This window comes from Ornithodoros turicata, chromosome 2, assembly GCF_037126465.1.
Source record: "Ornithodoros turicata isolate Travis chromosome 2, ASM3712646v1, whole genome shotgun sequence".
Classification (NCBI taxonomy): Eukaryota; Metazoa; Arthropoda; class Arachnida; order Ixodida; family Argasidae; genus Ornithodoros; species Ornithodoros turicata.
Window position 1 is genome coordinate 51,410,282 of NC_088202.1, and position 13,662 is coordinate 51,423,943.

General features: G+C 45.8%; 1 protein-coding gene across 1 annotated transcript in view; it reads right to left on the minus strand.

Moving 5' to 3' along the window:
- The window catches only part of LOC135385395 (complement C3-like), a 178,998-nt gene that overhangs the window by 43,646 nt on the left and 121,690 nt on the right, over positions 1–13,662 (minus strand). Inside the window, exons 27-31 of the mRNA XM_064614685.1 lie at positions 11,512–11,626; positions 11,026–11,127; positions 7,387–7,575; positions 5,621–5,696; positions 1,426–1,582 (exon numbers count right to left, since the gene is read on the minus strand). Coding sequence (XP_064470755.1) covers positions 1,426–1,582; positions 5,621–5,696; positions 7,387–7,575; positions 11,026–11,127; positions 11,512–11,626 — 639 coding nt within the window. The remainder of the gene's footprint in view (positions 1–1,425; positions 1,583–5,620; positions 5,697–7,386; positions 7,576–11,025; positions 11,128–11,511; positions 11,627–13,662) is intronic.

The window sequence follows — 13,662 nt, forward strand, 5'->3', positions numbered from 1 at the left end:
TCGATGTGTCTACTGAATGTATCAAAATAAAAATGGTAAGAAACAGATACGTTATATTGATGGTGAGTTAATACTCCAAGCAATTCATCACTTCGAGATTTGGTGTGCATGTATTCAAACTTACACACCTCACCGTCCATTCCGATTCAGAGGTGTGCAGGACTCTCGAATTTGCGGAAGCCTGACATTGCATGTAGGCGCGTATATCCGTAGGACGTCCTCTGAACGTCATTGTGTTGTTTTGGGAAGGTAATGTCAACGAGCACATGTAACATAATATATATTAATAAATTCAGTTAACTATATCTATGAAGACTGATCAGAACTGCTCCTAAAGCCGAAAACACTTGACTGGGAAAATTATATTTGTCAGCATAGGACCAACAGAGGATACACTGGCAGGGCATTGGCAAAACAGGCTGGCCAAAATCGGTTCTCAATATTGGTTCAATAAGGGCAAGGTTGCAATTGCCATACTGGGTCGTTATTGGCAAATATTGGTTCCCAATATTGGACTAACGTGTGTGCAACACTGGTGTGCTGCTTGGGTAATATCCTGAGGCTTCGATCTATTGCATATAATTTTTATTTGAAGCATATTTGTCTGCGGTTGGTTTGCTCTAGTCATATCAAAAACGTACGGAGTGTTTCGACTCGGCGGAGTGGTCTACCCCATTTTCAGGAAATATGCTGCTGTTACGAGTTCACGATGGGCTACTGAAACTGCGAAGCCCGTAAAGCTCGTATATTCACCCGCAAGCAGAAGATTCATAGTTTTGGAGCACTCCTGAAAGAGTTTGGACCTTTTGTTTTGAAACGCAAATTCCGTCGATTTTCGAGACAAAATGGAAACCGGCAATCGTCTGTGTTTTTCAGTGAGAACCGGAGTCCTGGGGTCCCTGGGGAAAAGTGGCTGCGCTATTGAGTTAAAAATGAGCTAGATGAGCTTATACGGACATGTGTCATAATTCTTGACAGTTTACTCTCGTCGGCCGCTCTCTAGGCCTAATACTCATAACATTAGCATGTTTACCTAAAATCCACGTATCAGAGGTCCCCTCCTTTCCCCTCAGGTGTGGAATCAACCACGACGGCATGTCCATCAGCGTACATCGACATACAGACGATTCCCTTTCTCTACCACCTTTCTCATTCATGTTGCTCACTGTCGTCTGCATCATACCTGACTGCGATATTAACGAACCAAGCATTCGATCTTGGTTGAGCTGCAGAGCAGCTTCCGCTTCAGTTGCTCCGTTTCTTCGTCGATGGACACACTGCTTAATCATTCGAGTACCGAACCAACAGCGAGAATAAATATTTTTGGAACTAATTTTATGCATTGCAGCACTCTTGTGGATCAAGTGAACCAGGTCTCCAAAATAAAAAAACGAGACGTTACCACGTAGGAAGAAACGTCCTTACCCACGTATTGGCATTCAGACCGTTTTTCTCTGTCACAAATTTTCCATCAGTCTGTTGCATTCCCAGCACGTACTGAAGGCCACTTGTGATGATGTTTTCATCAATCATAGTCCACTTCCTCGCCTCGCAGAAGTTGCGAATCGCAAATGCAGTCAACCTACAGCATGGAAGTGTGAGTTTAGAGATTCGTAACGCACTAGATGGCTGAAATGACGGTATGTACATTTGTCAGCTGAATGCATTAAACGATTGTATCATTCTTTTCTAGACAAACAAGTAGAGAACTCCGACTTAACATAACAAAATAGCAAGGATTACTCAGACGTTTCGTCCGTCATGCGACGGACATCATCAGTGCCGAACTGAATGAGAGATTACACAACCGGTCGCTATTTAAGCAGATGGGAGTATCGTTCGGGAAGGGGGCCACGGTTTTTGTTACAAACCCAGGGGTGACCGCGTATGTGCCAAGACTCTAGAAGCTTTCTGGGTCCCCACCTTTGTTTTCGAGCCAAGGTCACTGCGTTGTCGAAGACAAAACAATGTCCCGTGTCGCAATAATGTTCTGTAAACTCCGTCTTAAACCGTGTGGCGTGCGTCGCGCTCTTTACGTCCCGCTTATGTTCTTTGAAACGAGTGTTCCATTTCCTGCCTGTCTCCCCAATGTAGCACGTGTCACAGTCTTAGCATTGTAGTTTGTAGACTATTCCAGACTGATCTTCCGGGGGGACGGGGTCCTTTGGTTTCGGTTTGGTTTGGTCGTTTGGCCCCGTCCATCCGGAAGACCAGTTGTCTTGTCTGCAGAGAGAGCACGGACGAGGGCCTGACGATCACCTTTGGGAAAGACGATAGAGTGGGCTGAAGATATCTGATGGCACCGTATGGCAGCCCGGTCGGCCTCTTCATTGCCAGGTACGCCGACATGAACAGGTACCCACTGTAATACTATGCAGTGTCCCAGTTCCAGCAGCTCCTTGTAAGTTTCAAGCACGTCAGCAACAATGGACATGAGAGGACCGCGAATGACCATTGTTGCGAGGCACTGGAGACCAGCCTCCGAGTCTATGTAAAAGACCCATGGCCGAGCTGAACACTGCAGGATCTTGCTCATGGCAAACAGCAAAGCATGCAGCTCAGCACATGTTGACCACGTCGGATGCGAGAGACGGGAGATACCAGTTATATCTTCGGATGGAATAATATAGGCGCATGCAGAGCTGGTTTTTGCGGACCAGATATCCGAAAAAAAAAAAAAAAACAGGAGTAAAGCCTGCATACAGCTTGCTCATAATATCCAGTGTGAGCGCCCTGGACACACCTGTAGCGACATCATCCTTTCTGTGCAGCCCGGGAACAAATAGCGAAGCAGATGGTAGAGGGAGGGTCCAAGGTGGAGTTGAACGCGCCTGGGGCTCAACTTGAAAACATGGCAGGTCAGGCTTCAGCTGTTGAATGGAGGACCGGAACTTGTTATTCCTGGGACGGGAAAGCTTCAGCAGTAAAGGGAGCCGCCGGTGATGGGCCAACAAAGGAGATAGTGACGGCTGGTCTCATTAAAGCGCTGGATAGCAAGCGGAGTCTCTCTCGCTTCTGCCATGACCAAACAAGTATCCGCTGTTCTTGGCACGCCCGGACACACACGAAGGCTACGTGCCAGAAGACACTGAAGCTTAGACTCCGAGGATGGCTTCAGCTACCCAAATTACGGCTTTTCTATGCCAGCACGACAGTTGGTTGCAGCTGATGAACATTTTGCGACAAAAGCGGTAGTATAAAAGGCAAAATACAGCGAGGTTTTGTAATCATGTCAAAAATAGAAGAAACGCTGGGGGAAAATATGCGATCAACAATATTCATCTGTAGGGAGCTTTAGCCAAGTAGTGTTCACTTCACTCCTTCATCACGTTTTTGTCACAGACAGGAAGCGCATTTTAGACTTACCCATTCTGTTAAAAGGTTTGCTCGACTATACCCTGATACAATGGTAATCGCTGAACAAAATGCGAAAACATGCCTTTGTGCACTCACAAAATGAGTTTATTTCAATCATGATGATAAAAGAGTTTCATCGTCGGAGAGAGAGGGAGACCCGCATATTCAGCAGGAAGACTGGCAAATTACCACTGTAGCTATCATTGTATTACCAACTTCAATGCCATTGTAGAAGTGAATATAAGGTAAGGTGGGGCAAGATGAGACAGGGGCAAGCTGCGACAATTTTCGCTCGACGCCGCCTGTCTCAGAAACACGTTGTTCCATCTGCTTGAAAGTTCACTCATTGGTGGCTGTGCATGTCCGCTTTATTGTACGTGAGAATTGTCCGGATAGGTGTATGCGTTGAAGAGAGAGAGAAAAAAAAATCAGCTAGTTCTGCCTGAAATGTAAAGACTCGCTAAAAAGGCGCGATTTTCTGTAGTCCCTTTTATTGTCATCTGTGCAGCAGGGTTTCGCAGGCTTACTCAGCCAATGTAAGTCCACATTCAATTTCTTTATTCACTCATTTAGATACATGCGAAATATAGACACTCTTGGTTTTCCGGTGTTGATCGGAAAAATTAATTCACCCGATGATATGTACGGAGCAAGACGTGACAATTTAATGTAACTTAGAAACGGATAAGTCATGCTTTTATGTTTGTTCCTCAGATATTTCTTTTTTGCATATTACCTGGGATTATCCAGCAAATTTGGCTCTTTCCTACAATAATTCCAGCAAAGAAGAAACGCACGCAAAAGCAACACATCAGACTGGCGTTGCCTTGTTTGCGGTTTACTGTGGAGCTAACAAGCACCGTGTTCTAAATGGATTCATTGCGCAGCATGTGGGCGGTGCGTGCTGGGCAGTGGGCTCACAGGGATTGTGTGGAGACCCACGGGTTTGGCTTTGTTTACTTCAACTGCAAAGACTAATTTGTATAGTTCATTACCACAGCGCGCCTCATCTTGCCCCTCGCGGTGTCTGGGGGTGTCTGTCATAGGGTTGTGGCAAGATGATGCAGATGAGACAATCTGCATTTTTGAATTTATCGTGTTGTGTTCTAACCCCTTCGGAAAGTGTACACTTTGGAAAGGGGGTAGAGAAATGGAGTATTTTCTTTTGAAATTATATCGTCCTACGTGTTCACAAAATTGTGTTTGTTTCCTGTGAAATGTTAGGAATGCGTTTATACATGTTCGTATATGAGTGGTTAATCTTGATTAAGTGATGGTGAAGCGGATTCGCCGCTACGCTGTGGATTGAGGCTCGTGGTTTCTGGTTCTGTTGTCTGTTTGCTCCGTTGAAGTGTTCTTCCGGCAGTTCCAAGCCGTCCTCTACTCCGCCTCGAAGCAAAGCAGCTGTTTCTTGGTCTACACATGCACCATCAAAACGGGATACGGAAAGAACCACCTGACATCTACCGCACAGCTGGGTCGAGGACTGCCAAAGCTGGAAGCCCTGGGATCTTGACTTCAGTGTCTTCATAGAGTGTGGCACCCCACCTTGTTGCAAAGAAATGGCACAAAGTGCGACATCCGGATCTTCTCAGGTCTTCACGGTTGAACTGTAGTGCCATCCAAGATCTACCGAGGACGGCGACGAGTTGTTATGACTCGAACTTCATAGGTCAACAACTTGTCAACTAGCCATTTTGGGCACCTCGCCGGGCTCGGGCAGCCACCTTAGCACACTCTCAAGCTGCCCATTCTTCGAGGATTTTCAAGCCTGACCAAGGTCGTTTTCTGAGAACCGACTCCGGATCGGCCTGGTTTCCCCGACAAGCGGCTACTTAAGCAGCCACGTGTGGTCCACTTTTTAACACGTTCACTCTTGCTGTGCAGTATGTAAAAAGCACGTTCACTTTCGTCCTGCTCTTGGCCTGTGTCTATCTTCCTGCCTGGATGTTCGGGACCGGCGACGCTACCAGCTGGAGGGTTCGCAACAGCACGCACCGCTAGCTCTCACCGGAGCCTGGCTCGAGCGGTCAAAGTGTAATTTCAAATGTCAAATGTCAAATGTGATGTCAAAGTGTAAGTGTAGTTCGTTCTCCCACAGCGGCGCGCCGATTGAAGCGACCAGGCAGCGGCAACCACAAATTGCAAGCCGACGACGGCGTAGCGGGGCGGCGCACACCTCTATACTACGCAGACTATATATTTCACTTCGGGAGCAGGAACTCAACAGATGCAACCCACAGTCAAAAAACAAGCGTTTTACCATAGGTTCGACGGCGATGTCGTGAAGATTCCAAATGACCCGTCCTGCTTCCGGTAAGTGAGCATATTGTTATATCCTGCAATACAAAATTCATCAGAAACAGTTGTTCCCTCAAGCGTGTCTGGGGAACGCTATATTTCCTCGTTAACCAACATCATGTAACGATAGCAGACATCAAAGCACCTGAATACGCGCCTAGCCTTGCTTTTACGAGATGCTGGTATTAAGGCAACCAGTGGCAAGGTAGACAGTACCTGTTTGACACTGAGCAATGCACAAACACATTTCGTTCCGTATGTTGTGTTAATCAGGTTCAAATATGTGTCGGCATTTTCTTGTTGGATGCAGGCCCCCTTTAGGGCAAAGTTACAGGGCATTATTGCGTGTCTTCATGTGGCTTAATAATCACACAGGTTACTGTGTCCATGGGAGGTACTGCGAGGCGATATTATTATATTAGATTTGCACGGTTAAATCGTGTCGTTTGTCGGTTAAGTTTGATGGAGGAAAAATAGCGTAAATTATTTCTGCTCAGTTTCTATACTGATGAGCAAATTACAATGGTGCAAGCGAGCTGGTGTACCGTATAGAAAGACGTAACATTTGCTTGAGTTTGAGGACCACGAAGTGGACAACGCTAGACACAAGACTTGAGCCTTGTCCTCTTCGTGCCCCTCAAACTCAAGGAAAAGATCTATATGTTGCTAATCTTTTTCTTTTTTCTTGCTTTTTTTTTAATGATCATGCGTTGACGCGATAATTTCCGGTAATGAAAATGCGTTACTTCGACACGTTATATTGTATGCTAACATAATTTCACATTAATACACGTAACCTTCCCCTGAAGTCTTCGAGGATACGATACCTGGTTCATGCGCTTCAGGCGGGCTAATTCTTGTGTACATTGTGCAACGTGTGATGTTCCGTGTTTGAAAAACTTTGGGTGTTGCATACCACTTAAACGAAAGCGGCTTCTCCCAAAACTTTGAAGTCAACAAAAACTGCAGTTGCTGAATCGACAATTAGCACGAAGAACGTAGAACATATCCGGATCATGCAAACGAGCTGGTGTAATTGCGACGACGTCGCCGCTACAGTTAAATGGGTTGCGACAGGTCATCCCAGCTCCGAGGTTACCCTAAATAAACATAAAAGACGAATCTGCATTCAAAATTTCACAGCGAGAGGTTAATAGAAGCGGAGAAAATGGGCACCGCGAATACTGAAACTTATGCGGTGGTGGGTGGTAGTGGTGATGGAACCGCTTCCTGAAACGGATGCGGCAGTGACATCACAGCCCTCGCCGCCACCAGTGATGCACCGTACGAGAAGTCACGTGCTTAGATCTGTCAATGGGAATGAACGCAACTCAGAGCCCTGTTACACCTGAGCTTTGATCGGGAGTGTGTTTAAGGTCTTGTATCTCGCTAAGTGAGACTTGTAGAAGAATAATTCTTTTTTCCTCAGTATTCTGGGGTGCAGTAGAATGTATCCATGGTGTAATGAACCGCATCTATCAAAGTGTTCCAACCCCTCCTCATCAACTCCCAAGCAATGGTCTCAAGGACAGTGGCAGGAACCCAATCCTCATATTTCTGACTGCCATTCACGGTGTGCTGTCAGCGATAATCAGAGGGAGTAGGCTCGATCTTCGCCACCGCCATTTGCTGCCTTGTCGTCAAGTGCCATCGTTGAAGTTAAGTTCAAGTTGTCACTGCTACAAACTCGGGTAACACAACCAATAATAATAGAGGTGATACACCCACCTCTCCTGATGTAATCAAGGACTGTGTTCTCCACAGCATCCGTTATGCTATGCGACGCTTTAAGATATCCGTAGACGTACAGTGTGGGGGCCAACTTCGACATAGTTTGCTCCCCACATCCCGATGGTAGTGTGATGAGACCCTGTGGGTTGTTGATAGCAGTGTCCAGTGCCGGTCCAATCCTGTCGCCTGCGAAAAACTGATATTATAGGACGAAGAATTGGCGGTAATACCTCTGCACTAATTCCAGCCGTACTAAGCCTTAGGAACGCCAGCACGAATATCGCAACAGTTGTGAGAAATATTTCCTTTCTGACGCTGCGCCATGCAGTGCGGTCTTGGGTGACGCAGGAAGCGCTGAACACTTTTCCTGACGATGTCTCGACATGTAGTGCCAGGAAAGAATATTGTTCCAAGCAGGGTAGAGAGGTCCCGAAAAACGATGACATAAAGTTATCGTCCACTCTCAATGAAGCCTCGACGGACGGCTACGGCTACACTCTCTTTCGGCGGCCAGCGGCGCTGGCTAGACGGCTATCGGCGTTGAGCGTCCTGTGAGACGGTTGCCCCCAGGCAAGATGTGGCGGAAACTATTGGCGGCTGAACGGGTCCAACTAAGTCTATGTGGATTCTATGAAGGCATCCAACGGCAAGCACGAACTACGCGGGCAGGGATGATTTATGGTCATAGATTTTGGCACACAGGCGTAAGACGCATCATGAGTTCAGCAGCGTATGTTTAGGCCGATGTGCAGCCACGAGTTCAGAATGTCTGACAAGCAGTGTTATGAGCGGCTGAGGAACGTTCTTAAACAGTCCAGTGTGACCTGGAGCATTGCAGGTAATGTAACAAAGATTTGCACGCTTGACGAGATGTGCACATTAATTGTGCTGCACTTGATTTATATAGAGACAGATAGAATATTGCTATGCGTCCAAGGCGAAACCTCAATGCGTAAATTACATTCTATTGCTTCCCTGATTGCGGATGTTATGGGAAAATTGGGAAAAAGCATATAGCCCAAGAAAATAGGATACACCCGAGCTGCGTAACTGCACATTACCACTGTCTGACATTTTCCCCGAGACTGGCCATCAGACGCTGAGCAGCATAAGAAGATTAAAAAGCGATAAAAACCGGGCTGTTTGGTGGTACATTTAAAAGCGATAAAGCGATTAAGATGCGTCCCTGCCATTAAAGTTGTTTGTCAGTCAGTGCTTCGTCTGTGTTGTCGCTTTGTGTCCCCTGCACTGGGGTTTTATCGCTTTTAAATAAGAAGATTGACAAACGCTACCGTCCATGAGCATGATAGTCTTCTTTTCTGACAGATTATTCCTTCAGCCAAGCCATTCATACGCTTCTCCGGTAGTCCCCCAACTATATGGTGGGTAAGTCTGCCTCGGCCACTAAAACTCCTAAGGAGGTTGTTCCTTTCTGCGCGAAGATATGCTCAGTCGATTCCTGCAACAATGACAACAAGAAGCGCCACTTGGTTTAGGCTTGGAATGATTTTTTATGGACCTTCTTGATTTCTCTTTGACCTGTCGTCAACTGTGGAGAGGAAGCTACATATGCTGACTAGTGTCAAAGCGAAACAAGCTTTCCGGCAGGTAAAGCACGCGCTTGCATCTGCAAAACTACGCATCCACCTCCACCTCTACTCGACGTCTCCAGCGCTACGGTGGGAGCTGCCTTGACTACGCATCAACGGCCACTTAACAATCTTCTCTGAGAAATGCAACCCAGTTCAAGCTGCCTTCGGAGATAAACACGCCTCCTGCACGTCCGTTAAGCACTTCCGGGGTTTCGTCATTCGGGGAAGGCAGCAATCATTCACTATCCTTAACCAGCACACGCCTTTAACACAATATTTTGTATCGACAACTCAGCGTTGCATTCGTCGTGAGATATGGCGCTTATCGTTCCCCACAGTAATCACGACGACCAGTAGCTTCAGCGCTTTCTTCCTGCAGATCTTGGAGCGGCTCTTTATAATTTCTTGCCTTCCTTGTACTCTACTGACTCGTACGCTGCATATGGTCCGTGCATTGCGAATTCCTTGAGAAATTGCTGATTCGATCACAATTCAACAAGTTATTTTTTATTTTTTTACAGATTATTTTTTTACAGAAATTTTATAAAAAAGCTATGAGGGTATCATAGACGTCGTTGTTGCAGCTGGGTTCTACGGCCAGCGGACATCCCATCGAAGAAAATATGCAACTGGTATGACTTTCAACTGGAATAGTCTTAGTTCATTCTGCTATTTCGCTCTTGTCCGAAATGCCCTAATTAACGAGTTAATAAATGAATTTTAGGCAATTATTCATCTTGTGGCTGCATACTTTCTTCGAGAGGATGACCGCCTGGTCGTAGAGATAAACTGCAAGAAATGAATTCTGCTATAGCTTCTTTATATAATAACTCAATAAAGGATTAAAGACACCTGGTATATTGATGCCGCCTTCTTCGTTGACATTGTTGGTTATCCCACAACCAACTACTAGAGCTAACGATCTGGACATACGGAAGTCGCCTATGGGAGAGCCTGATGAAGAGCAACACTGGGGGTAGGAGATATCTACTCGTACTCATGATGATGATCTCCTAGCATATTATCATCAAAATGGACCATTTCCATATACGCGCCGCCCCTGGCGGCGAGAGACGACATCATGAGAAGACGACGAAGCAATTGTGAAAAATTAACACCACGTTGGCGTAGCTTGCATTTTTTGAGGACATACCAGCATAACATTTGTTTTGATTGGCATAACCTGCTCCTGTGGAAGCACACAACACGTGATACGCCGCAAAAAGCCACTCACTCGAAAACTTGTTAGTAAGGCATATTCATAACACGCCATGTTTTCATGCCAACTATCATGGCGACGCTCGTACGTTTCGACGCAACACATTACAGGCATTGCGAGAAGCTTCAAAGCGCGTGCGCAAACACCGGCAAAGAGAAACATGTTGGGGACGGAAAGTGTGACACATGAGTTCTTCGTCGGCGTCTAACAATGTTTCTTCATGGGCCCAACGGCGCGAATGCAAAGCTACCGCTTCTTTCGGTAATGCTTTTAGAGTGGGAAGCGGAATAACCATACACCGACATTCATGCCTTTCATGTTTCTACAGTTGACCCATTACAGGTATTGCAAGAAGAAGCTTCGCCAACTCGCCACATAGCCTACAACATGTTTTCATGCCAACAAACATGGCGGCCGCAGCCAGAAGTGGCTGGGCATGCGCATACGCGTACCCAGAAATGGCCATTGCAATCGTCGCTCGCCCGGCGCGTGGTCTGCGCATTGTCTGCGCACTACGATCTTCCTCCTCGAAACATTACCTATGACACACCTCACATTGTCGTGGTTTACGCAGATCACGTGATAATGAACAGTGGGAGCTGGCACCAAATTCCATATTGAGCTACTGCCGGAGCCACTGCCACAGAGCTGGGAGCTCTGCGTATGTCCATGTCTGTGTAGGTGGTCGTATGGGTCGGGCTACGATGGGTCGCGCGGACAACAACCGCGATCAACATCTTCGATCAACAATGCAGTCTAAAGCAGCACTGCTTATAATGCCCTCCCTTCAGCTAGGGATAGTGCATCAGTGCACCGTAAACCTACCCACAATGCCGAGTTCGCATTTTTCCGTTCCTGGGACAGCATTGGTAGATCTTGGCTTTCGAATGGTGACGATCTGCATGTCCTCTTTACTGCTCAGTATATCTGAAGCATATCAAAAACAAGGGTTTGATCAGAAAAAAAAAGCCATTCTACATGAACTGCATGGAGCAATGCAATCTGCCAGGCAACCATACGAAACAGCACAACGCTCGAAAAGTTCCAGTACTCTTTGATACACTTTTTTTGAAGCCAAATATGAATTCCTTTTGTTCAACCTTTCCCCTCTTTCGTGTTTTTTGTTTTGTTTTGCAATAAACCTATATTCCCCCCTCCCTTTTGTTCAATACATCTAAATTTGTTCGCCCTAAGTGAAAAATAAGTGGACGTAGCTTAACCGGTTGCTACACTTGCCAGTCCAATGCTACTACCACGGAGGAGAGGGAACATAGTGTGTTTAATAATATACGTGACTTTCTCTCAACGTACCAGTGTACTGCACTCCTCCTTTCGACGAGTTCTGGGCACTTCGCGCTGTCCGCCGTTGCTGATTCGCGGGATCGAGTAGCAGGACCAAATTGTCATTCTTCTGCACTCCTCGAGGCTGCAAGGTTGGTGATAAAAGTGATTACAAAGTAAATGTTTGCGCAATCAAACTGCAATAAGTTTTACACTATTAGGCGATAACATTGCCAAGAATGACAACATTAGAAAACGAGAGGGAAAGAAATTGGAGATATGGGTCTGCGAGCGGGGAGATGTCGAGAACTCTGTTCTGAGACTTCGCGAGAAATATAGTGCGGAAAGACCAAGTCAACGGGGGCTAAAATCCGAGAGCGGAAGAGGGTCATGCGGATAGGTGAGCACTGATACACGGCCCTCTCAGTACGTTTGTGCTCACGCGGTCACTTCTGTCGCAGGTGCCAAACGGCCTGCTATCTCCTCACATATCTATATCAGATAAATCTTAGACATCTCTATATACTTGACTCAGCAACGTCACAAATGCAGCCCTTGTGTTGATATTCTTAACTAATGTCGTTATTACTGTAGAACGAGAAAAAACAATGAGCAAGTTTCCGGCGCTAACGATTCACAAGAGATAAAGTAAGTAAAACGGTTGAGAGCGTTAAACAGTTTAATTTGCGAAAAACGAGACTTTCGTGCAGTAGGCTGCACTTCTTAAGGTTTGAGGACCTGCTACAAATAGTCAAGAATATATCAAACCGAAGTCCCAAAAGAGTAGAGGGCGAGGGTTGATAATAATACAAATAAATGTACTACGAAGGAGATGGCTAGACAAGTTCCGGCAGACATACAGATAACGTACGACAACATATGAATGGACACAGGGGAAGGGCTTCCAGGCTCTGGGAAAATGGTGCGGAGTGCTTGGTTTACTGTTTGGGCAACATAATGTAAACTGTGAAAAATTGCATACCTGTAATGCGGGCCGTACATGCAAGAAACAAGAACAAAAGAAAGAAGGAAATTCACAGTTTAAAGTGGGGGATGCAGCGAGCCGCCATACACGTTGATGCCGTGCGGTTGCAAGGTTGCGAATTTTGAAATGAAATAGTATTCTCGGTTTTTTCGTTTGATGTCACTATTGTAACCGGGTTCCAAGATGGTAATAAGTAGATGAGTGATGCCCCGGGAGGTTAACATGTAACAGGGGTCGAGCGGCACGACTGGGGTCGAGCGGTTATTAAGATATCCGATTTGTGCCCATAGAATCTTTCGCGGATAGTGTTGCGAGTTTCGCCGACATATTGTTTGTTACATAGTTTGCACGCAATCATGCAACAAAGGTTGAAGGAATTACAATGTAAGGTTTGTCTAATTGTGAACTTAAAATCGTTAGCAGCGCTAGAGATCGAGGTGGATGGAGCAATAAAATATCAGGTTTGGCAACGAGAGCCTTTGCAGGGTGCGCAGCCGGGGGTACCTTGGTTGCGTAGGGACGAAGTGAGTAGATCACGAATATTGCATGACCTGCGGAATGTGATACCAGGGTCATTAGGGAAAAATTCTAGAAGTTTGTCGTCGGCGTGAAGTATGTTAAGGTGACGTTTGAAGATGAGTCTAGCGTTACTAAGCGCGCGATTATAAGGAGTGATGAAAGAAAAACTATTATTATGTGCTTTCTTGGGCTCCCGGGACAGTAAGGTTTCTCTATCTAGGGTCATAGCTCTAGAGAGGGCATTATTTATGAGGTTATCAGGACAATCATTCTTTATGAAGTCGTCTCTGATCTCGTTGGCATGTTGAGGGAATTCCTCTGTATTTGAGCAAATTCGTTTAACGCGTGTTAGTTGTCCAAAATGAATCTTACGTTTCTGGCTGTTCGAGTGGTGGCTACTGAAATGATGATACTGTCGTTTGTCGGTAGGCTTCTTGTATAGATATCTAACTAGTTTCGCAGATTTAATGGAAACAGAGACGTCTAGAAAGTGAGACGGCAGCTAAGGTGGCTGTACGCCGAAATAAATCTTTTAAAATAAAACATTAACAAATCCACGCTTAAAATTCCACCCTTCGAAATCCATTTTCTGAAATAAACCGTTTAAAAATACACGTCCTAAAAATAAACGCTGTTAAAATAAATCATGGTTAGGCTTTGGAAGGTAATGCTCCGTA